We start from the raw sequence: 23,509 nt of genomic DNA, 5'->3' as shown, positions 1-23,509 counted from the left end.
TTTTATTATTTATTTTTATTTTTTATTATTTAAACTAGTTTTCGTTAAGAAATTACATATATAAAATACGTCCCAGTATAAAGCTGACGAGTTGATTTTAACAAATGGAGCTCTATAAGTACTGTGAAGAATTAAGATAGCAATCACGACCACAGAAACGCATTCACGCATACAAATTCGTTATTCGTTAATATTTCATGGCATGTAACTTTTATTAAATTTATATAGCCTGAAGATTCATTTAAATTCCTAGTACTCACTAAAACGTCCGCCATAATGTATTATACATCCTTTCTGCTATTTACTGTTGTTTCAAATTTTAGACGTCTATCAGAAATATAGATATCAATTATTATTATATAAACATATATATATAAAACAATATTATGAATATGAAATTGAATTCAAACGTATTTTAAATGTAATAATTTAAAAAGAATTTAAGCTAAAATTTCAAATGACAATCCAGTATATAGCAATTCTCTGTTACTTGCCACTTTGCTACAGATAGATAAAGCCAACACCACAACCAAGAGAAATCTCATAACATAATTAAGCATAATGTTTCTCGGATTTTCCTTCTCCACTACTAAATTTAAAATAGAGTTTCATTATTAAATATATTTCGCATATTCATACTATATTACAAAACATTTGAAACACAGAAAAGACGAAATTAAATATTTGATAAAAAAATATTCATTCTACAAGAACCTAAGTATTTTATCCTTGGTAAAAGATTAGAAAAATAAGCTTATATGTAACCAAAGATCACTACGTAAGGTTAAAAATTACAACTTCCGTGACTATTACAATCTCCTTTTTAACTGATGATCTTACTTGGCAATATTGTTCAAATGTTTGCGTATTATAGTGGTTTTCATCCAGTGTCCTACGTGTCCAAGAAGTTTCTTAGCGTTAAAATGATCGGTAAACGTTTATTCACTTTCTACTTCAAGCAGACCGTAGGATTCAATTAACTAGCTTTTAAAAAAGATTTTGGAATTATTAAGCGAAAGGGCTAAAATAAATAACTTTAGTCAATCACTGATTTCAATCGATTAAAGTAAGAGTATTTATCGATGAAACTTTCTCATATTTTATTTTATAGGTTTATGGTCTCATGTTACTAAATTATTAGTAAAATGGCAATATAAAACAAGATTTGTTTATAATGCAAATGTAAATCTAAAGCATTTCAAAGTGATAAACTATAAAAGAATAACTCACAATCATTAAAGCTTACCTCATGCGTTTAAATTTTGATCTCCTTGAACTGGTACGTCGTATGTACATAATGTGTAAATACATATACATATATATGTAAGGCACATGCGTACAAGGTAAAGCAAAGCATTCAAGTCAAACTAGTCGTTCGAAGATATATCGAAACCGATTTCGCATTACAAGAAAAAATTAAGCATAATTTTTAATTCAGTGGGTCTCTGAAATTTTTTAATATTTTAGAAAATTCTAACTTTCTTCTCATTTCTTAATGTATATTCTTCAAGAATAAAATCTTAATTTTTCTATTATCATTTATATTATATGATATGATTTATTCATTAATGTAAATAATTTTTTTTCAAATCTAGATTCTCCGCATTTCTACATATCAAAAGCTATGGATATAATCTAATTCCTTTATCTTTAATAAATCTATATTCTCCGTTAGCAGTATATACACTTAAAGGAAGTGCAACACATGCAGTTAAAATTTGGGCCAGCCTGATCGTCGTCGAAAAGCGAAGCTCTATAAAAAGAACGCGCATTCAGATGAAAAAAGACGAATGACCGGAAAGAAGGTAAAAAGGAAAGATAAAAAACGGCCCAGAGAAAAGCACGAGCTCGACATTCGTTGAAAAAGGAGGGACACGGAGGTACAAGGAGAAAGTGAGAAAAAGTATAGGAAGGGTTGGAAGGAGGGAGCACAGGTGCGGCTGCTACGTCCGGACCGCCTCTAAGTGTAATGTTGTCCGTCGCGCAGTGAGGTGAAGTCCTCTTTTCCATTTTGTTCCAGCCTGCCATGATATTTCGAGCATCCAGTGACTCGTTTCGGTGTCGTGTTCCTTCAACAGGTTGTCTCTCCACATTGCTGGCCAACGGAACTTCCCCCTACTTCAATCCAGTTTAAATTGTTAATACAGTTACAGTTTATATTCTTTCACTGAAAAATTTGTTAATGTTAACGTAACTTTGAAAGTTTGTTGAAACCATTAAGGTGAAATTCAAGTTTGAAAAGGGAACCAGGGAAAGATGAAAACAAAGAGATTCCTTTAGTGATTTCTGAAACGAATTCACCGGTGAACTTGGGTGAATCACGATCTCATCCCTCCTCCTCCTCCACCTCTTTCTCATCTTTCTCTACCTCCTGTTGCTTCGAGCGGTGAGTACCAATGATGCTTAAATAATTGTTTATTTTTGGACCGGCGAGACATTGTCCCTGAATTGTATCGTTAATTCCTACACTTGCGAAACAGCGAAATTAACAGTTCTTTTCCCTTCTTTTTCTTGTCTTTTATTAGGAAATGATAATGAAAGTGACTATATCATATGTAGGTAACTTCTGTTCAATGATATTAATTAAAATTATAATATAGAAATTATAACTCACTTTTTTATTAAAATAGGCGATTTGAAAGTTTAATTAATTAATGAAGCTTAATTATTTTAATCAGTATAAAAATAAAATGAAATTTAATTACTAATACAAATAGATACAGATATGTAGAACAAACATTTAACAACGTAAAACTAGAGAAGTTTTAGCATGACAATATTTTATACTCAGTATCACCTGTTGCGTGGGTAAGCATGTTTGACGTTTTACGAGTATGACTCGACGACCTACTTCGCTTCTAACTTTGATGCGGTACAGTTCGATCTATCGTAATAAAATAAAAATTATCTTGCGTGAGATATCATCAACCTACAAATATTCTCTCTTCTAATATTCTTTTATTATTTTGGTAGTATTAAAAAATATTTTCATTACCTATAATAGATTATAATATATAGATATATATAGATTATAATAGATAATTAGATTAGATAATTCATTACCTAAAATAGATACACTTTTACGTAATAACATGATAATTATAATAACTATTGCAATGTGTCTTTTATTGTGACTACCATTTAACATACTCATAAGTACTAATAAACAATTAATACTAATCATGTTATTTTTAACAATTGTATTCTATGTACATAATTCCATTCTGTAAGATATATGACTTGTGTCCTATTTGAAGTACAATTGCACCTCTGTTTAATTTACATGATTGATAAATACATTGATAAATATAGTACAAATATGTACAATATTGCGTGCATCGAGTACTTTTCAAAGCGAACGCGTTAGTTCGCTCTAACTTCACTTCTTTCGCAGTGTTATCGTTATTGAATGTCTATCCAATGAAAATGTATTCATCACACGTTCTATCGTTACATGCTCATGCGTCGGCTTTTCATTTGAATCATCCTTGATCCATTCAAAACACGAATCAAAAGCATTTCCTCTATCCCTATTTATTCCTGTTCCTGTAGTTGATTCATTTTCGTGCTCTAATTTTCTTCTTTTCAATTTGTAATCTTCAGGACATGTATCTGCGCTGGCGAAACGTTTCCTCAAGCTTTTATCTAACTGTTTATCTTCAATAGTGCTGGGCCCGCCAGAATTTTGTTTTGAAACACGATCCTTTTCTTTACACACCTTTATTTCGTCATCGTTCTTTAAAACTTTCGAAGAACTAGACTTGCACCTTTGTTCATCTTTATGTTTATTATTGCAGGGACTGATATTAATTATTTTTGGTTTAGTAGATTGATAAATATTATCTTGCGAGCTACAAGATATCATTTTCAAAGATATCACTGTATTGTCTAACTTGTACTTATCCAGCAAAGACTGCGCTATCGCATGTTGACTTAACTGTATCATACGTGAATTACTTTTTGCGGTTTTCGTCGTATTCTTTGCGTTACTTTGAATGCCGCTCTCTACTGACTGATGAATTTTTTTAAGAGAAATTTTTTCTGTTAATAACCGTTCTTTCTTGTTTAGCGAAAATTTATCATCCCATTGCTTGATACACTCTACATCATTATTCGTATTCACAGTAATTTTTTTACTGAAGGATTTTAATAACTTATGTTTTGTTTCTGAGCTACTTTTTGGTTCTTCGTTAACTTGTGGAATTATATCGGATTGTTCCGTAATTTTTGAAACTGTATCCGATTGCTTTTCGGCTATTGTTTGTTGTTTCTTCACATCCTCATTAATATCGCAGCTAAGAATTGAAAGCTATTTGTAAGTTAGTATAGGATTTGAAGATTGAGTATTAATGATACTTACATGTTGTATTTTATTCCTTCAAGACTTTCTGAATATGCAATAAACTTATATACCCTGATCTTTACTATTTCCTCGTTTTTACAAACATCACAATTCGTTTTACAAGATGGTATTATGTGCCCGAAGTATTGATTAACAGCTACATGCCGACACCTAAGCAAAATTTTATTATCTAATTTTGTAAAATTGTGGAAAAGAAATGTTTAGACGAATTTAAACTCCTTACATTATTAAAAGACAGTAAGAGACAAATTTGTTATATTCACTTAATCGTTTCCGAATATGTTCTATATCGTTCATTATTTTGCGATTTTCAATAACGTGTTTCACAGAAGAATGTTCTTTCATACTAAAATATATTCTACAATATGTATAATCATTCTCTGAATGTATCTGTGTACATTCTCTATAATACTTGGCAATATTTTCAGGTATTGTCCAATGAACTATGCACCTGGTTAAATATTTTATAAATTATTTGGAATTATATATTAATAATAAATATCATTTCTTTTATTGTGATATATGTAAACCTGATTGATTTCTTATGTATAAATCCATAATCATATGTTGTAATGATAACATGAGTTTTCTCAGATACCCATTCACTTTCAATAATATGTCGGATACTTTTTTTTAATCCTAAAATATATCGTAACCATGAAATCTGAGATTCAGAAATATAAAGATTAATAATTAATCCATAATTTTCTTACCATGGTGACAGACAAGCGTAGATATTCCTAGAGCACTTAATTTATTTTGTAACAACTCTGCAGTAGCTATTTCTCGACAGTAAATAATGCCAAAACCTTCATCTATCTGAATACACATAATCTTGATAAATATTTACGATATAGACCCATAAAAGGCCAAATAGATTTACCTTATGAGCAGATGAATTAAAAAGACCAAGTACTCCTACAATAAAAGTTTTAAGGTGTTCAAAGGGATCAGAAAGTAAATCTAAAAACCACACATCAAGGTGTACATTAATTTGTTGTATAGGTATTTCAAAAAGTTTTGGGTCCTCTAACATTAAAAATTTGCAAATATCTTTGGTTACCTGTTGAAATATTTAATTAAGAACAACCAAATATTTGCTGTAAATAATTGAAATTATTCCTTTAATACCTTATCAGTAACAGTTGTAGTTACTGCAATTTTAGGAACAAATTTCAGTTTTTCATTAAATGCATTTATATCTTTGTAACCGGGTTTAAAGTCATATCCCCATTCACTTAAACAATGACTTTCATTAAATACAATATAAGACAATAAGTTACGCTCTTGTAATAAAATGACAAGTTTCTGTTAATAAATTGTTAAGTTAATTGAGTTTTAAAAAAATTAATTATCTTACATTGTAAAGTTAAAGTTTTAAAATACTTTACCTTGAAATAAGTTAAAGTATTCATTTCAGTAGTTACATATAATAATACTATTTTTGGAGATATTGATGTCAAATCTTTTAAAATATTATACCTTTCTTTTTCTTTGGTGCTCCTAGATAGCAAACCAACATTAATGTGTTTGCTTCTTAAAAAATCTATTTCTTTCTGAAAATACCTGATTATTTAATACACACTAGACAAATTAATTAATCTAGTTTATTCAATTAACATTTTTGAAGTATCAGAAATGTTACCTTCATAGAAGATAATTTGGGAGAAAAAATAATTCCAACTTTTTTTTGTATAAGTGCTGGTACTTGATAGCAAAGAGATCTACCAAACCCAGGAGGCATAGATATAAATACATATCTTGTACCTACAAATTTACATTGTAATTTTTAATCTGTTTTTTAAATCAAATTTTGCAATATTAATAATTATAGTGGAACAGTATTATCTTTAGATTATATTTTCATATATATTAAAAGCATTATATACATTTAATACAGTTCTTAATAAACTTAGCAATTAATGCATAACACAAATTTTTATATTAAAAAATACTGACCTTCGCAAATAGAAATAATGGCATTTCTTTGAATGTTGTTTTTAAAATTTTCGTAGCCAAAAACATTTTTCATAACACTCATTACATGACCTTCATAATTACTCATTTGCACAAGATTCATTAAAGTATAACATTCAATTTTTGCCTACGTAGAATTATTGTGTGCAAAAACATTCAAAACATATCTTGTACGCTTGATCACAAGAAACTAACCTTACTGGTCGAGTGTAGTGTTAGTTTTAAAATTCATTTTGCTTCGGCCAATCAGAAGATGCAATTTTAAATATCTTTTGCGCGGCAATATTTAAAATAAAAATTTTTATTACAGATATCAAAATATTGAGACATTAAATGAAATGGACTACAGTTATAGTGTTTGAAAAGAATAATAGATGAAAAAGATATAATGTCTTTAGTTTAACAATTTTTATTGTATTGACAAATGAACCTATACGTATGTAAGACTGGAATTAGATAAGATTAGTATCGATATGTTGAAATTATGATTTATTTATTCATTTTAGATGCATAATGAAGAAATTTTATGCAATATTTTTTTTAATATGCACATCCACCGCTGACTTTTCCAATGTTTGCGACCCTAATTGGCATTCGTTGGAAACGTTAGAAACCGCCAAAGTGGAGTGTGGACCATCTTTTGAAAATCGTTGCTATTGCATGAGGACATGCTACGAGAATCACCATCAGTATGTCGTTAATTGTACTGAATCAGGATTTCATAACGCGGCGCCGTTATCGCACTTGCCGAACGATACACAGGTAAAATCATTGTACTAAAGATTAATATTTGTATTAGTTATAAATAAACTACGAATTTTTATGTATTTATGAGAAATTTAAAATATAAAAGATATCTAAAGTATATTACTTTTCATAATGTGTAAAGGGCAAAATAGTTTTATAGCTAGGCCCCACTGTTTTAATTATATTTATAAAGATATGAATTTGCATAAATATCCGCGGTCTAGTTATAAAATTTGTCAAACCAATTGATATATTTGTGCTATTTTTAGGTACTTATTTTTACCGGGAACAATCTCGGAGAGCTTCCATGGAACGTATTCGGCACTCTAGATAGTTTGCCTCACTTAAGAGTGATAGATATGTCTAACAATAAAATAAGAGAAATTCGAGGGAAGGCATACCATCACGTCCAACACGTCGAACGACTTATTTTAGATTTCAACGAATTATCGTTGGATCCTGCAAGAAGTCATCCCAGGGTATTCTCTAATTTCGTCTCCCTCTTGGAACTCCATTTAACTGACGCCTTCGAGGATGGTCCACCGAGAGATCTTGCAGCGACACTACATGATATTTTTGTCAATAGGTATCGAATTCATAAATTCCAGTTTCTTTAATTTTAATTCCCCAATCGACAAATTTATGAATTGTTAATAATGTTTTGTAATTATTGTAGTAATTTAACGCAACTGATAAAACTCCATTTGGAACAAAATGAAATATCAGAATTTCGGGACAGTAATGTATTCTGCGATCTCCCGAATCTTTTGGACCTTTATCTCGGCGATAATGCACTTACCGCTTTGCATTTTAATATATCCTGTCTCCACAAATTACGTTTCTTGGATCTTCAACGAAATAAGTTCACAAAAGTGGTCGATCATGATCTGCACGCTATGGACACTCTTATCAAGCATAATCAAAGCATAGCTGTAGATTTCACTGGAAATCCATTTGTGTGTTCGTGCAAATTAAATCCCTTTATAAAGTGGATGAGGAAGACGAAAGTGTTTGTTCGTAATAAAGACAATTTGAAATGTTTTGAAGGTACTTGTATTAGATAAAAATTATCTTTTTGCCAAACACGATATGAAATTAAATGTAATTTACTTTTATAGGTGAAATACATCATGAAATACATGAAACAAAGAACTGTACGCCGAAATTGTTCTCATCAACTCCACGCGGTGCAACTGTTCTGCTCTTTTTCCTCTGTATAGTGTTAATAGGACTGGTGTGCGCCTTAATTTATGTACAACGCACGAAATTACAAAAGAAAATTGAGCCTATATTAGATTCGGTGAACAAGAGGGTACGATACACCTCTATAGCAACCGGTGATACTCGAGAAGATTTATGAATGAAATGAAAACGTTCTTCGATTAAGAATTAACAAAGAAGAGATTTAACGCTAAAATAGTCAATCATTTTTAAACTCCCGAGAAGTTTCATTCTTTTTTATTATATAACACACAAATACATAATTTCTTTTTTGTCATAAGTAATTTAAAATATAATAAGGTATGTTTAATAATATAATGAGGCATTAATATTTATAATGCAATATGTGGTGATTAATTTAGAAGTAAAGAAAAAGGATAGAACCATCACTGAATATTCTTACAAGCTATTTTTTACGACATTAACATGCTGAATTTATTGACTTAATAATTATAAACGAAGAACATGTAATTTTGATATTGTTATTGTCTCGAGTATGTCTAGTATCGAATAAATGTTATATATATTTATATTTAAATGTGTATTCACTGACCTTATTAAATTTCCCCTTACTTGTGGATTGATCAATTGAATGCTTTCAATGAAAAATGCATACGTACACATAATATTCTTAGGTTTGCTATTCCTTATCGTTGGCTATCAGACCATTGACTTCTTAAGCAAGATTAGATAATATTTCAGAAACGCCTGAATGTTCAGAGTATGCGTCGAAATTACTCTTGCATTTCAACTGTATCCGTTTGACTGAATTGTTTGTTTTTTGTATGATAAATAATGTCATCAGCTAAACGTCTTCGTCTCGATGAAGTCTTCACGTCATTTCCAGAGCTGGGTCCCACAGTTCCAGACGGTGGTTACGCATGGATTGTTCTGTGTGGAGTATTTTTAGTCCAGGTTAGTAATCTGGTTATAACAATATATTTCCTCAGTTTTTTTTTTTTTTTGTTGAATAGTTCTCGATACTATGTGTTACTTATACAGGGTATTTAGAACATCCACATTCGGTAATTTGTGCCCACAATATTAAATATATTATTTTACGTAAAATAATCTTTAAAATGTTCATAAAAATACACAAGATTTGTAAAACGATCAAGTTTAAATAATCTATTTACAGGTACATATTATAACATGATCATCTTAAGAGCGGTAGTATCGGTCGATATTTTTCAAAAGATTAAAATGAATCTCTATCATTCTATTATGAATATTTGTAAATATTATCATTTTAAAAAATTAGGTAAGTAAAAAATCTTTTGTGTTATCAATCTTTTTTCTAAACACCCTGTATAATAAATTAATTCATACATTTTTCTCTTCGATCTTTTTGTTCTTTACTCTGCGATCAAAATTGCATTATCTTTATAGATGACTGTTCCAAGTATACTAGCGATGTATGGAATAGTTCTGGCATATATTCGTGAAACTAAATCTACTGATTTTGATTTATGGAATGAAAAAATTATTTTGACGCCTATACTATTTATTGCCTTTTGGAATCTAGCGGGTATATAAACAGTTTAGTGACTTGTAATTTTCATACAATTATTACTAATCCATTCAACTTTTTTTAGATCCTTGGACAAAAATGATCGTGAGTATGGCGCCGATACCCCGTTTAGTAGGCATAATAGGAGTACTTCTCCTGATGATTGGAATTATAGCATCCGGATATCTTGCAACTGGCGGGGTTGGCGCTTATTTGGCCAGCACCAGTGCTGGTGCAGTAATGGGTATAGGCGCCAGTTTTATTATGCTATTGAGTGACTATGTTTTGAGGAAGTATTTCAGAAAGAAGCTCCTTATAGCTCTGATGTTAAGAAATGTTGGAGTTTCTTTTGGTCTTCTGTTTATCCCGAGTATCACAAATCTGTTGTTGCATGAAGCTAAATTGAAAACTGGTTTACAACTGATAACCATGGTTTTATTGCCTACTGCATTTGGAATATTGACTTTTCGGTTTCCTCCTCCACAGCAAATTTCTCCTTATAGGTTCTTGTTCAGAATATCTTAAACAATAATTAATAAGAAATAAAGCGTTCAATATTTAATATACAAGAAATTATTTCGTTACAGTCTACTCTTATCAACTGAAGAAGACACTGAACTTCCTATAAAAATCTCCTTTAATGCTCATGAGAATTCACAACATCCAGATGGTCAAGATGACATAGAAAATTTTGAATATGGTCAACCTGATGAAAAGGCACATGGAGGAGGATTACTAAATGAAGGAAACAATATTTATGCTTATGAAGATTTGGATGAAGATGTGGACTTATTTGTAAATCCAGTGGCTCATTTGGATAAAAAATGGCAGCATCAATTTCAAATTCTGAAGAACTTCCGATTTTGGGCTGCAACAATTGGTTGGGTTGGGATGAAAGTATCTATTCTCTTTTTCTGGCTTCTGTTACCCATTTTGTCTTATGAAAATACAAATAGTTCCCATTTCTGGATGTTTCTATCCATCATGGCTGGTTTCAATACCCTCCCACCAAATCTTGTTAGTTACAAAGTATTGACAATTACAAATCAGAATAGAAGACTATACTTTGGCATAGCATCGTGGTTTTGTGGTATCAGTTTAATAGGTAAATAATTTCTTCCAGTAAGGTACTTTGTAATTATTGAAAAGTGAGTTTTAATGAATTTGTGTTCTGAAAAAAGATGTTTCTAGGTTTAACATACGCAAATAGTTACTTGTGGATGATGATTTTTACCTTCCTGGGTGGTACCAGTATTGGCAGTTTATCAAGTTGTCAAGACTTGGCATTATATGATGTTCTTGGATCTGAAATGGTTCATTCTATTTATAAAGTATTTTCAACTATCGTAGGTTTATGCATTCTTGGTTTTTATTTTATACACGGTAAGTTTTTGTAACAAAATTTTATTTCGGTAAAAGAAGTTACAAATGTAGGGGTGATCAATAAAACATATAGAAATAAACTTCTGATTACAGACACAAATCTTTGTTTGAGTTTCGCGGCGCTTTTACAATTTCTTGGTGGACTTTACTGGATCTCGTCGCCTACTCTGAACTTAATTAAAGCCACTCGTTACAGATCTCGCATGATGAACAGAGAAAGCAGAAGCGAGACGTGATTAAAATAGTATTCTATGGAATTAATATACATATATTTAGGAGTTATTGATTTTACGTTACATCCTAATTTAACGATATTTACAAAAGTATTTATATTGATCACAACAATCTGTTTTCTCTGAATTCATCTAAAAATAAAAATAGTGTATATATAAAATCGTAAAAATAGACATTTCTTAGAAAATAAAAAATAGACATAGAATATTGTCTAATACAAAAGATATAAATACGATTCCACTTGACGATATCTCATGAATGATTTTTTAAATAGATTTCTGTTGTTATTTGTGAGCGTATGAGCGTATATTTATATGTGTATGTATGTATATACATAAACATATACGTATACACGAATAAAATATGCATTTCTTAATGTATGATGATACTCTATACTAATCATAAAACAAGTATGCTATGTTTATTTCTAAATTACTTACAACTATATTCTTGCACATATACGAAATGAATTGTCCTTAAAATAAGAACCATTCTATCATTACACGTGTGGTGAACATATATAAATACCGCGTAGGTATGTCTCTTTACAAAATGCAAAGAAACAAAAAAGACAAATCTTTTAGTATTAATAATCATTTGAATGTATATCATATGCATGTTTTGAGATCGTGAAATCGGCTTCTCATTGCTTAAACAGACTTACACAACGATTTTGTACCTTGTTTGCCAATTTACATTATAAGTGATCTAATTTTACAAGGCAAGATAGATATCTTAGTCATACTGGGTATTTTTAACTCCATTATTGCATCTCTAGGTTTCAACATTTTTTGTATATAAAGATAAAAGAAAATAAACTATATTATTAAATTTTGTAATGCATTCTTCTTCCAAGACACTACAAGGCATTCTCGTATGCAAAAGTAATCAACTAATATTTTATTTCTTCCGGTAAAATTTGATATTTTAAGTAATAAATTTTATACAATTCTTGTAAATATCACAACTTCTTTTGTACAATTTTGATACGTCCTACTCCTATCTAGATTGTATTATTATCTTTTCGGTCATAAACAGTAAAAAAGTACTGAATTTACTATTAAATAAGTTTTTTTAAAATTGTTTACGACACAGTTACTTATTTCAAATTGTTATTCATATTAATAATATTGCATCAGATATTCTATCATATAAATTTCAGTAAACATCATATTACGAAAAGAGACAGCCTAACACGTTCAGGGTAAACAATCACTATGAATATACGACTTTATAAATAAAATATCCATTTGACTATTCGCAGTATTATTATAAAACTATGTACATGCATATACTGAGCAATCAAAATACATTTGTATTTTTTAAATGAAAATACTTATGCTTTTATGAGATTTTTTAAGGTTTTCTGAAGATTTTCTCAAGACTCAGATTAATAACATGTGAAAATTTTAAAGATATCAACAGACTAATCATTCAAAATGATAAGATTCTTAAAATCTGCTTCTTTAAGTTACATCAAAGGCATATAGTATTAAAATTTTAAACCTGCATGATTCAGCCTGAGATCTAAGATAAATTTACATTTCACCAAGTTCTGGATCCTTATCTTTCAAACTACTAGGTCCTGCATTGTCCGACGATTTCGAGCAGAAACCATTTGGCATTCGACTGTACTGTTTGTAACCGCTAACTGGTCTTGGATTATCTAACTGATCGTATTCTGATTCGTCGTTATTTTGCTTGATTTCATCGTAAACATGTTCTATCTTTTTCCCATCCATTTCGTCGATGCTATGGTACACATTAAGGTTTGGATTTCCCATATCTGCATCTCTGTTCTTTAGATCATATCGAAGTGATCCTAAAAGCAGTCAAAGAAAACATAAGATCATTTTACAGAAATTACAATTTGGTGTACTATGCTATTGCCAATAATACCTTTGCAGTCATCCTCATCATCTGTACAACTGTTCATTCCAAGTTTAGCTTTCTCATTATTTATCTTCTTGCTTGTTCCAAGATTATTTCTGAATTGGAAGTTATTCAATAAAGTAGCTGTTCCATCATCGAATTTTGAAGAGCCTTGATAGGCATACACGGGGTTATCAAACTGAGTTTGCTCTATACAAAAGATATCATTGTTGACTATAAATATTTTATAGTCCACTATAAATAACAGATTCGTTCGAAATAAATACCTGGAGGAGAAACAGGTTCAGCGATATATTGTACTTGTGCAATTTCGTTCTTCAAATCTGCTACTCTGCGCCGATGATATACCCATCCTGCGAATGTCATTGCAATAACAACAATTGCAGCAAATAAAAATCCTGTTACTATAGTGCCATAGCCGGTTTCATCTCTTTCTTGAATGTTACGTGAAAATAATTCTTCGTCACAATTTGGACCTAAAAGGAAATATATTCCAGTATTAGTTAAAATATATTGATACTGACAGATTTGAAATAATATACCTGTGTATCCATGTCTGCAGACACAACCTTCAACAGGATGACAAATATAGAAATCATTCTTACAGTCGCACGGTTCCATACAGTGATCGCCATAATACCCTTCTGGGCAGACTAGATTTACGAATACGAAAAACATTTATGTTATATATATTTTGTTAGCCTCTCTCTATATTATTTGTATAATTTTTTTTTCACGTACTCTCAGTACATTTGGTGCCAGTCCAACCAGGTGCACAACGGCAATGACCATCATTAGACCTGCATTTTCCTCCATGCTGACATGTACAATGTTGACTACAGTTCATGCCATATGTCCCGTCTGGACAGGGTGTTTGGCAGAATTCGCCGTGCCAACCAGGTCGACATTGACACACGCCTAAAATGGTATACACGTAAAAGAAGCCATTAATTCTTTTTATATAACATCTAGTATGAACCCTACATTATGTACCTAATATAACTGATGATGCAATATCTTGCAAAATAGAGCTATTACGACTAAAAAACTTATGAATTTGTAAATATCATTTTGTAATAAAATTCTAGATTCGAATGAATTGCGAAAGCGGTAAGTAAAATTTTACCTGTAACGTGATGACACTCGCCACCGTTTTTACAGCGGCAATGACTAGCACAATTTAATCCATAACGATTAGGTGGACAAGGATGCTCACATGTTAATCCTAAGTATCCAGGTCGGCAAACATATTCACCAGAGACATGATCACATGTCATGTTTCCTAAAAGATAAATTATACGATTATTATTTCGAATAAACAGTTCTAGCTTTATTTATCAGTACCTTATTTTAGTTTGTGTGAAGAGTGTTACAGTAAAAGTTAAATGAATTGGCAACTTACCACTTTTATTGAAGTGTTTGAGTAAGAGTATAAAAATAAAAATGATTATATTTTTCACATCAATGATCAAAGCATTAGTTTGTTGTTTTCGTGCTTATCATGAACATGCTGAAGTACTACTTGAATTAATAAATTTTTATATACATATGATACAATACTATATAATCTAAAGTATAAAAATGTACTAGAAACTACTGACTACAAATGTTAACGATAGTTATTTTCTAGCAGAACTACGAAAGCTTGATTTATTTCATCTTCACCTAAAATTGTTATTTTTACCTTGTATTTTTTCTGGACACTTTTCCTTGCAACGCACCCCATACCACCCTTCTTTACAGGGCTGAGAACAATCAATCCCTTCCCAACCTCTGGCACAAATGCAAGTGCCTGTTTCTGGATCACATGAACTATTGTTCATACACTCACATTGTGAATGACAGTCATCACCATAAAGGCCTTCTGGACACTTGGTTTCACAACGGATACCTGTTTTATGTCATTAAAAATGAAAATTTTATCGAAGACCAAATCGCCATTAAACAACTAGTTTTCCAGTCTTTCTCAATAATTTCAATTTCTTTTAAAAAATTCTACGTTAAAATACGTGGTACATTAAACGAATAGACAGGAAACCTATTTAATAGTTAAAAATTTCTGTTTTATACATCATATGGTAGATATGAATAATGATGTAAGGAAAATATTAAAATGGTACTACAAGGAAAGGATAATTGTTGTAGTTTTCAGATGTATGGCGATTGATCGACGAATTAAAAGAAGAAACGAACCTCGCCATTCTGGCTTACAGATGCAACGACCCGTGGCAGGATCACAGTCTAGACTATTTTCCTTGTGACAATCGCAGACCTGAGTACATCCCAGCCCAAAAAATCCTTTTTCACAATGATCTTGGCAAAATTCGCCGGTGAAGCCAGCTGCACACGTGCATGTGCCTGCAGGTGTTTAAAAAAGGTAATGTGTTTTGGTGCAAGTGCAACGAAATGAAAATGGAAACAAGGAATTAAGAAACGCGAGTCTCAAAATGTATGAAACTAAATTACATAAAAATAAAAAAATATGGAAATACAATCATCGAGAAATAAAAGAAACCATCTAATCATGGATCTATACAAATTAATGCCTTTTTTGTTAATGATTTGAAGCATTAACTTTGTCTAGAACTAAAAGGAATCGTTGCAACCAGCCCCCTTACCATTTTGTGGATTGCAGGCGGCATTGTTAAAGCATTTGCATTTGCCCTCGCAGTCCTTGCCAAAAGACTTGTCGTCGCAGGGACGATCACACGAAACACCAACCCATCCTAGCAAAATGTAATAATAATACATGCAGGAACAAAATTGAATGTAACATGAGAAACAAAAAAACATTCTAAAGAAAACATCTAAACTGAATAATTCTCACTAAATACGAACTACTTACCTTACTATTATATATAAATTAATTTCAAATAATAACCCTACAACTATATATTTAAAATAAAAATCCACAAATTTGCGAAAATGGCATACTATTAAAAACTACAGTTAGTAATTGCTCATGCAATTCACACGATCGTACAATTAAAGAATGAATTAACTTGAAGCAAACAACATAAAATGAAGATACAAAAATACTAAATCATACAATTACAAAATGCTTATCATTTTAAAGATACTTCCTTTGATTGTTTTTTAATTACTCACGCATGATTAAATGATAAATTACATTTTTTACTTTTAATTAAGAATTATTCAATTTTTGTATATTAATTCGTATTAATTGATTAAGTTTTGTGCTCGTAATAGTGTAACTTATTACCTGCTGTACAGTTGCATCGGCCATTCTCAGGTAAACAAGTGGCATCATTTTTGCAGACACATTTTTGTGCACAATTTTCGCCATAAGTGTTGTCAGGACATACTTCACTACAGTCCTCACCTCTGTATCCTGGCGCACAAATGCAAGTTCCATTTATGGGTGAACACTGCGCGTTGTTCTTGCAATTACAACGATTTTGACAGCCTTTCCCGTACATATAAAACGGACAAGGTCTGGCACAAGTATCGCCATCCCATCCTGGTTTACAAATACACTTTCCAGTCCACGGATGACACATTTCTGTATTGTCATTCTCACACTCGCAAACCTAGCAACGTTTATAAATATAGTATTTATTTTGTAATATTAAAAAGACATTGTAGAAAAGTGAATATCGTATTATCTATTACTATCTATTATTATTATTACATACTTTTGTACAGTTGGGTCCCCAGAATTCATCCTGACAAACACGCTTATTGCATTTCTCACCCATCCAACCGGGACTGCAAGTACAAGATCCATTAATCGGTGAACAAATTGCACCATTTTCGCAGCTACAGTTGCTTGTACAATTTAAACCGAACGTTCCTTCGGTGCAAATTTTTAAACACTGCAAAAGATTTTTATCTTCAAAATTATTTGTTATTTGTATCTAATACATTAAGTAACATATATATTAAAATATCAATAATTAATAAGAATAATTAAGTATTTCTGAAAGAATGGTCACCTTTTCGTCATAATAACCGGGTTTACATTCACATTCCCCAGTGATATGATGGCATCCAGCACCATTGTAACAATCACACTCTTGAGAACAGTTTTTACCCCAGAAACCTTCCGGACACCGATTCGCACAGACTGAACCCTATTTTAAAATGAAATCTATTTTAGATCATGCATGGACACGATTACAATAAAATCTCGTAAAATATCAATTATTATTTACAGTCCATCCAGGTGTACAATAACATTCACCGGTTGTAGGATTGCAAGAACCACCATTCTGACACTTGCATTCTGATTTACATTCATCGCCGTGTTTTCCCGGCGGACACAAATCGTCGCAGCTAAAAAAGAATTATTAAAGCGATTTAAAAATTGTGTTCTAGTATTTTATACAATTTCAATAATAAAATAGATAGATCAACTAACAGGGGTCCTGTGTAACCAGGAGCACAATGACACTCGCCAGAAATGTGGTGACAGCTCCCACCGTTTCTGCAACGGCACTCTTCACCACAATCTTGACCATATCGATCAGGAGGACATTCTTGGCTACAGTATTTACCGGTCCAGCCTCTGTTACACAAGCATTTGCCGTCGAATGGGTCACAAGTAGCTCCGTTCTGGCACATGCAATCCGTTTCGCAAGACTTGCCCCATTTTCCAGACGGACACTCTGTTAAGTTACAAATATACTTATATTTACTATGAGTAAGTAAAAGAAATAATTACTTAAATCGTTTTGATTTTGATTTGACTGATTGATTTTAAGAAAATATCTTGAATCGTACTCAGTATTTAAAGGAAACAAAAATAGATTAATGAATAAATAATTAATTAATTAATGGAATGAGAATTTTTATTTTTTCACAAACAGTTCTATAACTAATTTCTAGGAAGTGAAAACTGAATACTCCGCCAAGAATAAAAGATAAGGTGAAAGTATTTTCTGAAGATGTCTGGTTTGAGGATTTCGATGATTTTAAGGAATACGTTAGATAAATAACAAAATCTAATGCTTACTATAATCGCATAACGGACCCCCATATCCTGACTCACACTTGCAGACGTCTGGTGCAATGCAAGTGCCATGAACACAGTCCTTGGAACAGATTGGAATGCAACGATTGTCATCATTGGTCTTTGTATAGCCTTTGCAACATTCTTCTACTGGTCTCTGTTTTGTTATTTCCTAATCGAATAACGTTAAAACGTGAAAACTTTTCTCTTAATTAATTAGTACCTTTTACATATTTAATACTACTCTATTCACCTGTTCCTTGTATATCGTTTTGAATACCACCCTATATTTGGAGCATCTTGGGGGAAAACTTAAGCACCAAGTGTTCTCTCGTACAGTATAAGGTTTCTGCTCCGATATCCTCACTGTTATCGTATACCTAACATCAACCAAGTGTTAAAAACAAGCACTGAGTCATGAAAACAGAATAGGTAGCATCGGAAGGTTGACAATTAAAATAAAACTATTATTATTATATTTAAACTATTTATATTATTATATTATTATGTTTAAACTATTTATTTATAAAACTATTATAATTATAATTTTGTTTTTGAAAAACTTTATTTAATAGACTTCTCAATGAATTAAATTAAATTTTAATTTGGACTTCTCAATTAATTTAGGAGGAAAACTTCTCAATAAATTAATAAACTAATGATAAAAAATATTAATCATGTTTATGTTTATTTTAGAAATTGGAAAACTTAAAAAGATGTGTAGGAATTTACTTTTACGGACTTTTACTAAAAGATCATGAACGATAATAATAATTATTGTTTTAATAAATTATGAAGGAAAACAAAGTATGTAGTGATTATTCTTTTATAGATATCATCTTCTTTAGAATTCGAAAATTTTTTAAATATATGTGAGCTTTCTTGAATTTTTATTACAAATCCATTGTCTTGCTAAATACCTTCTCGAATAAAGAGCACCATATTCTGATAACGATTTGTGAAAATAAGTTAGGTAGATAATCGTTTATCATTTTATGTAATATTGTTAACCATTGCACTTTCATAAATCTTTAATAAATCTAATCCACTTACGTTTCTTGCCTGGTACATATGTTTGGCCCTTCCAAACCGTACACCGTTCCCAGAATAGCTGTAATAGCAGCTAACAAATAGATGGATAAAGCCATCCTGACTTATGATTTTTGATATAATAAGCAGTTATGTCTACAGATTCGCGCGTATATCACATTGCTTCAATATCCCTCAATGTTTATGAGTATTATATTCCTTCCTTCCTTCAGACGATTCTCATGCATTCCAGACAGTCAACATGCTTTTGAGTCTGCAAATACAAACGTACTTTTGATAAAACACATTTTTGACAAACATATTATTAATAAAAAATTCTATTAAGTACTACTTCGTCAAATCATATGAAACAGAGGGAAACAAAAATAGTGAACGTGATCAAATTTCTGGCCGAAGTACTGACAGCAATAACGTTACAGCTGTCTGGTATCAAACTAATCGATTGCGACCATTATTCATTCTTTGAATAAATGAAAAAACGTTGAAAATGACAGGAGATAAAAAATGGTTTTAAGACTCGTTTGTCACGTAAATATTCAGAGAAATTCTTCGTGACTTTAGACTCTGTACCCTGAGTTACATATCGCAATTTATCCATTTTAATTTCACGTACCAGTCACGAATTGCCACAAATTGCATATTTATCAGCTATGGAAATGACTCCGTAAAGGGATCTGTTCGTCGAATAAGAATTTTCTTCCGCTTTCTCTTATTAGGAGGATCCAAAGATCAATCGATAACGGAACTTATATTTGTAAATGAGATAGAGATTCGTGCAGGACTATACGTGCCACTTCACCTAGAACCTGGTAACTAAATTATGAGGCACTTAACGTATTTGTCATCGTTAACGTGTTTTACATAACATGGATCTCGAGAAACATATTTTACACGAGTCTATAATTCAGTTGCAGTTTTTAATGCAATGTAAATAATAACAGTATTAGAGTAGTAAGATTCATATCATTGCAGATTCATATCTTTTGTACGTATACAGATATTATATTTAAAATGTTTTAGATGTGTATGTTATGTGCATTTTTTTTTAAATCTTCTAAACTTCTAAACTTTCTAAAAATGTATAAACATCCGTAATCTACTAATGATAGAAGAAATTTCTTTCGTAATTCTCCATCGAATACTGAAAATACTACAAGAAATATCAATATGTACTACATCGCCCGAAATTTGTATTTAAAGATTTCCGAAAGAGAAACACTTATTTAACAAGTTTTTCGCGGAAACTTTCTAAGAATTGTCAAGTAGTACAATTATTGAGTACGACACGGATGCTGCTGAATGGATGACAAGCCCATTGTTCGTATTGCACGTTGAGTCACACGAAGCTTGGAAAAAATTGCATACGGCCGCTTGAAGACTGATTACAACTTCCGTATTGTCGTCTTCGATTTGTCGAATAGAAAGTTTAACGCCAACCACGCTTACAGCAATAGCGTACACTCGGAAAAATAAAAATTATACAGTAGAATATGAAATGCCTGTCATCTATTATTTGTCGACATTTACAGGATAGTAATACCCAACCACGTAGAGGTAAATTCAGAGGCAAATAATTATACACTAAGGATATACTATAGAGGTATCATAAAACGCAGACGAAATTATTTTATTTAGTAATAATTTTAACAAAAGGGCAGCTCATATTTTATATTTCTGTTTTGGATGGATCAAAGGAACAGGTTGTAGGAAACTATAAAGAAAGCATGGGTCGAATTACGTACATCGTGCCAGGCTCTTTATCGGAGTCAAGTAGCTTCGAATCGCTCCTGAAGGACAAGGTGTTTTTTCTTCTTGGCTATTTGCATTCCACACACGTCGATCGAATTTTACGTAGCATAAAAGAAATTAGGAAACAAGACACCGGGTGTAGGAAGTAACTACGGAAGAAAATTTTCCTTATATTTCTTTGAAATGTATTTCAACAATTGTTAAACCTAACTTTGTAATTTAATATTTTAGAAATAAATTTCGTTTGTGCCAATTGCGTTGTATTTCGTTGCGTGAATGCTGCAATTACTTATATGATCATAATAGTCGAAAAAATGTAAATTGTTTAAAATGTTATATTAAGGCAATTAGTGAGCGATTTAATAGATCAATTGTATAGCATATTTTATTATATTGTATGTTGTAAAAAAAAAAGTTAACTAATCGAATTTTATCACTTAAGCACGAACATCAATTTTGATAAATTCCATTATCGTGAGACTAACGAAAACAAACTTTTATCTCACTTATGATAGTGACCATACTTATTATCATATCTGAGTCACTGGATCCATCTACTATTTCCGATAGTACAAAACTGATTACGATGCGACAGTCTCTTGAAATCTTTGTGACAGTACAAAAGGATTTTGAAAGATGGGCATGTAAAAATCTAAAATCCCATTCAGAACTACATGAAGAAATTTTTTAGAGCAGGTCAATGTTATTGTACTTTATACAGTACACATTGAAACAGAAGTTCTTTATCTCGACATCCGGGCCTATTGTTTGTATATGGTTCTACAATATTAATTACAGTCGCCTTCTTCTATGGAGCGAAGATGAGAACAAGCAATTATTAAAGCTCTCTCTCTCTCTCTCTCTCGTTAGTAATTAATATATTTGCACCATTTCTATAAATATAGAACCCCTAAAAAAATGTAATATATGACTCTAAACAGATCTTTAATTCGAGAAACTGAAACTTTGAGGTCAATGATTAATAATTCATGAGGTATTTAAATTAACATTACTATTTCTGCGTATCTCCCAAACTATGATTACATTTATAAGAGATGACGAATCGATTATATGTACTAAAAACAAACTCGCTTTATTTACTCTAATCTTTGGCGTAATTGCTTGCTTATGTACATAATTATGTACACAAATGATGAACATATCAAAGCAATACGAAAGTCTGTAAATATCTACACTTATCTTTACACAGCTGACTCAATAATTTGACCCTTTTAGTCGTTCGGATTACACATAAACGTGATAAATTTATAACTACAACAATTTATATAATACCCACATCGATGAATTGCAAGGAATAATTATATATATATATATATATATAAACAATATATATATATATATATATATTGTTTCGTCGACCATTCGCGGAGAGACGCGATCGCGAGAAGGCACGTCAACGGGAGTCGTAAATTCCCGTTACGATTAAATAATCGACGCCACGAAATGATCGATCCCCTGATTTCTGTTACGACAATAGGGGTGGTTCAACTGACTTTACACTGAATTAGCAGGTATAGAATAGTGTTTATTCCAACAACTTTATATAGACAAATAGTTACGCCGATGCGTATATATAAGTGAAATAAATGACTGATTTAAGGTATGAAACTCGTAATAACGTGTTGAATAAGTGTAGGACTGTTGATGACTGCTTGAGCACTCGCTCGAGAGTGTTGGACTCGGAATTGGAGTCGGAATGGGAATGATTTGGAGAGAGTGAGAAACTGAACTCGACTGCTGAGCTGCCCTTAAGGTGTCTCGGAGGAAAGCTTGATGTGGGTGTATCCTTTGACCGAAAAACAGCCTTTTTTGATGAACATGTGTTGGGTTTTTCCCGTCTGATGACTGTCCGCTTTTTCCGTGATTTTTAAGAGCCTCTAATAAACTCAAGGACCTTTCCAAGACCCCGCCATAAACTGCAAATATTTCTCGAATTAGAGAATTCTCCAGACATGCAATTAGACTGGCAAACATTTGTGGAGACAATGCAACTAAAGGCTAATGTCTTTATGATGGGTCATTGCGTCTATTGAGAATCGAGATGGCTGTAGGTTGATCGTTGGTAGCCAGGTAGCGAGGGACGGCGCGCAGATGTCCTACGCGACGTAACATATATATATATATATATATATATATATATCTAATTAAATAAATATATATATATATAAATCTATGTTCCCTGAAGGCAATCTTCTCGCTCGATTGACACTTTGTCACTTCCGGTCGCGAATCATTCGATCCACGGTTTACGTGTGCTTACACATGAATCATTGAAAAAACGTGAGCCCAACGTGACAGAAGTGATTCACAAAGATTTTGCTGAATGGCAACGAACGGTTTTTTATTCTACGTTGCCAGCAGCTGTACGTTGATCGTTAATCACAATCGT

General features: G+C 31.5%; 4 protein-coding genes across 13 annotated transcripts in view; 2 read left to right on the top strand and 2 right to left on the bottom strand.

Annotated features, from left to right (window-relative positions):
- The first annotated feature begins 82 nt into the window (after positions 1 to 82).
- Positions 83 to 8,840, top strand: LOC122576021 (phospholipase A2 inhibitor). 4 transcript variants are annotated; one of them, XM_043745719.1, is made up of 6 exons: positions 83 to 2,386; positions 6,651 to 6,776; positions 6,847 to 7,102; positions 7,357 to 7,673; positions 7,764 to 8,134; positions 8,206 to 8,840. In XM_043745719.1, the coding sequence occupies exons 3-6, from the start codon at positions 6,854 to 6,856 to the stop codon at positions 8,445 to 8,447; spliced, it is 1,179 nt and encodes a 392-aa protein (XP_043601654.1). In that variant the 5' UTR covers positions 83 to 2,386; positions 6,651 to 6,776; positions 6,847 to 6,853; the 3' UTR covers positions 8,448 to 8,840. The 4 variants fall into 4 exon arrangements, with proteins under 4 accessions (XP_043601654.1, XP_043601655.1, XP_043601658.1 ...); XM_043745723.1 differs by lacking the exon at positions 83 to 2,386 and adding an exon at positions 2,489 to 2,872; XM_043745722.1 differs by lacking the exon at positions 83 to 2,386 and adding an exon at positions 2,489 to 2,969.
- Positions 3,100 to 6,593, bottom strand: LOC122576018 (ATP-dependent DNA helicase Q5-like). Of its 2 annotated transcripts, XM_043745715.1 has the most exons (10): positions 6,323 to 6,593; positions 6,009 to 6,130; positions 5,755 to 5,919; positions 5,495 to 5,671; positions 5,247 to 5,426; positions 5,077 to 5,182; positions 4,894 to 5,002; positions 4,587 to 4,814; positions 4,361 to 4,513; positions 3,100 to 4,295 (listed from the first exon to the last, which is right to left on the bottom strand). In XM_043745715.1, exons 1-10 carry the CDS (start codon positions 6,441 to 6,443, stop codon positions 3,380 to 3,382), a joined length of 2,277 nt encoding a protein of 758 aa, XP_043601650.1. In that variant the 5' UTR covers positions 6,444 to 6,593; the 3' UTR covers positions 3,100 to 3,379. The 2 variants fall into 2 exon arrangements, with proteins under 2 accessions (XP_043601650.1, XP_043601651.1); XM_043745716.1 differs by lacking the exon at positions 6,323 to 6,593 and having other exon boundaries at positions 5,755 to 5,929; positions 6,009 to 6,083.
- A 123-nt stretch (positions 8,841 to 8,963) lies between the features above and the next one.
- On the top strand, positions 8,964 to 11,579 carry LOC122576020. 2 transcript variants are annotated; one of them, XM_043745717.1, is made up of 6 exons: positions 8,964 to 9,223; positions 9,698 to 9,836; positions 9,904 to 10,321; positions 10,406 to 10,923; positions 11,010 to 11,201; positions 11,295 to 11,579. In XM_043745717.1, the coding sequence occupies exons 1-6, from the start codon at positions 9,104 to 9,106 to the stop codon at positions 11,435 to 11,437; spliced, it is 1,530 nt and encodes a 509-aa protein (XP_043601652.1). In that variant the 5' UTR covers positions 8,964 to 9,103; the 3' UTR covers positions 11,438 to 11,579. The 2 variants fall into 2 exon arrangements, with proteins under 2 accessions (XP_043601652.1, XP_043601653.1); XM_043745718.1 differs by lacking the exon at positions 8,964 to 9,223 and adding an exon at positions 9,435 to 9,569.
- Positions 11,580 to 12,684: 1,105 nt separating this feature from the next.
- LOC122576017 (protein draper) overlaps positions 12,685 to 23,509 on the bottom strand; it is a 28,028-nt gene continuing 17,203 nt past the window's right edge. Inside the window, exons 2-19 of one of the 5 annotated variants that reach the window (XM_043745712.1) lie at positions 21,093 to 21,248; positions 19,354 to 19,603; positions 18,554 to 18,680; positions 18,304 to 18,472; positions 17,710 to 17,956; positions 17,504 to 17,624; positions 17,285 to 17,422; positions 16,985 to 17,164; positions 16,552 to 16,879; positions 15,947 to 16,054; positions 15,522 to 15,686; positions 15,013 to 15,219; positions 14,455 to 14,610; positions 14,070 to 14,246; positions 13,871 to 13,981; positions 13,595 to 13,804; positions 13,335 to 13,517; positions 12,685 to 13,257 (exon numbers count right to left, since the gene is read on the bottom strand). In XM_043745712.1, the coding sequence (XP_043601647.1) occupies positions 12,974 to 13,257; positions 13,335 to 13,517; positions 13,595 to 13,804; positions 13,871 to 13,981; positions 14,070 to 14,246; positions 14,455 to 14,610; positions 15,013 to 15,219; positions 15,522 to 15,686; positions 15,947 to 16,054; positions 16,552 to 16,879; positions 16,985 to 17,164; positions 17,285 to 17,422; positions 17,504 to 17,624; positions 17,710 to 17,956; positions 18,304 to 18,472; positions 18,554 to 18,680; positions 19,354 to 19,448 (3,006 nt within the window). In that variant the 5' untranslated portion in view covers positions 19,449 to 19,603; positions 21,093 to 21,248 and the 3' untranslated portion in view covers positions 12,685 to 12,973. Of the gene's footprint in view, positions 13,258 to 13,334; positions 13,518 to 13,594; positions 13,805 to 13,870; positions 13,982 to 14,069; positions 14,247 to 14,454; positions 14,611 to 15,012; positions 15,220 to 15,521; positions 15,687 to 15,946; positions 16,055 to 16,551; positions 16,880 to 16,984; positions 17,165 to 17,284; positions 17,423 to 17,503; positions 17,625 to 17,709; positions 17,957 to 18,303; positions 18,473 to 18,553; positions 18,681 to 19,353; positions 19,604 to 19,963; positions 20,164 to 21,092; positions 21,249 to 23,509 lie in introns of all 5 variants that reach the window. The other 4 variants (XM_043745711.1, XM_043745710.1, XM_043745713.1 and 1 more) reach the window with 4 other exon arrangements.

This window comes from Bombus pyrosoma, linkage group LG15, assembly GCF_014825855.1.
Source record: "Bombus pyrosoma isolate SC7728 linkage group LG15, ASM1482585v1, whole genome shotgun sequence".
Classification (NCBI taxonomy): Eukaryota; Metazoa; Arthropoda; class Insecta; order Hymenoptera; family Apidae; genus Bombus; species Bombus pyrosoma.
The sequence above is the reverse complement of the archived record's forward strand: the minus strand, read 5'-3'. Positions and strand labels throughout refer to the sequence as shown.

What these genes read in the sequence shown, in the direction of transcription:
- LOC122576018 (XM_043745715.1), bottom strand. Translation starts at nt 6,443, where the DNA reads ATGAATCTTGTGCAAATGAGTAATTATGAAGGTCATGTAATGAGTGTT. An exon ending in ATACTTTAACTTATTTCAAG is followed by an intron (nt 5,672 to 5,754) that starts GTAAAGTATTTT and finishes ATTTATTAACAG; the next exon opens with AAACTTGTCATTTTATTACA. An exon ending in ATACATAAGAAATCAATCAG is followed by an intron (nt 4,815 to 4,893) that starts GTTTACATATAT and finishes ATATTTAACCAG; the next exon opens with GTGCATAGTTCATTGGACAA.
- LOC122576020 (XM_043745717.1), top strand. Translation starts at nt 9,104, where the DNA reads ATGTCATCAGCTAAACGTCTTCGTCTCGATGAAGTCTTCACGTCATTT. An exon ending in CAGCAAATTTCTCCTTATAG is followed by an intron (nt 10,322 to 10,405) that starts GTTCTTGTTCAG and finishes ATTTCGTTACAG; the next exon opens with TCTACTCTTATCAACTGAAG. An exon ending in TTGTGGTATCAGTTTAATAG is followed by an intron (nt 10,924 to 11,009) that starts GTAAATAATTTC and finishes AGATGTTTCTAG; the next exon opens with GTTTAACATACGCAAATAGT.
- LOC122576021 (XM_043745720.1), top strand. Translation starts at nt 6,854, where the DNA reads ATGAAGAAATTTTATGCAATATTTTTTTTAATATGCACATCCACCGCT. An exon ending in ACTTGCCGAACGATACACAG is followed by an intron (nt 7,103 to 7,356) that starts GTAAAATCATTG and finishes TGCTATTTTTAG; the next exon opens with GTACTTATTTTTACCGGGAA. An exon ending in CAATTTGAAATGTTTTGAAG is followed by an intron (nt 8,135 to 8,205) that starts GTACTTGTATTA and finishes TTACTTTTATAG; the next exon opens with GTGAAATACATCATGAAATA.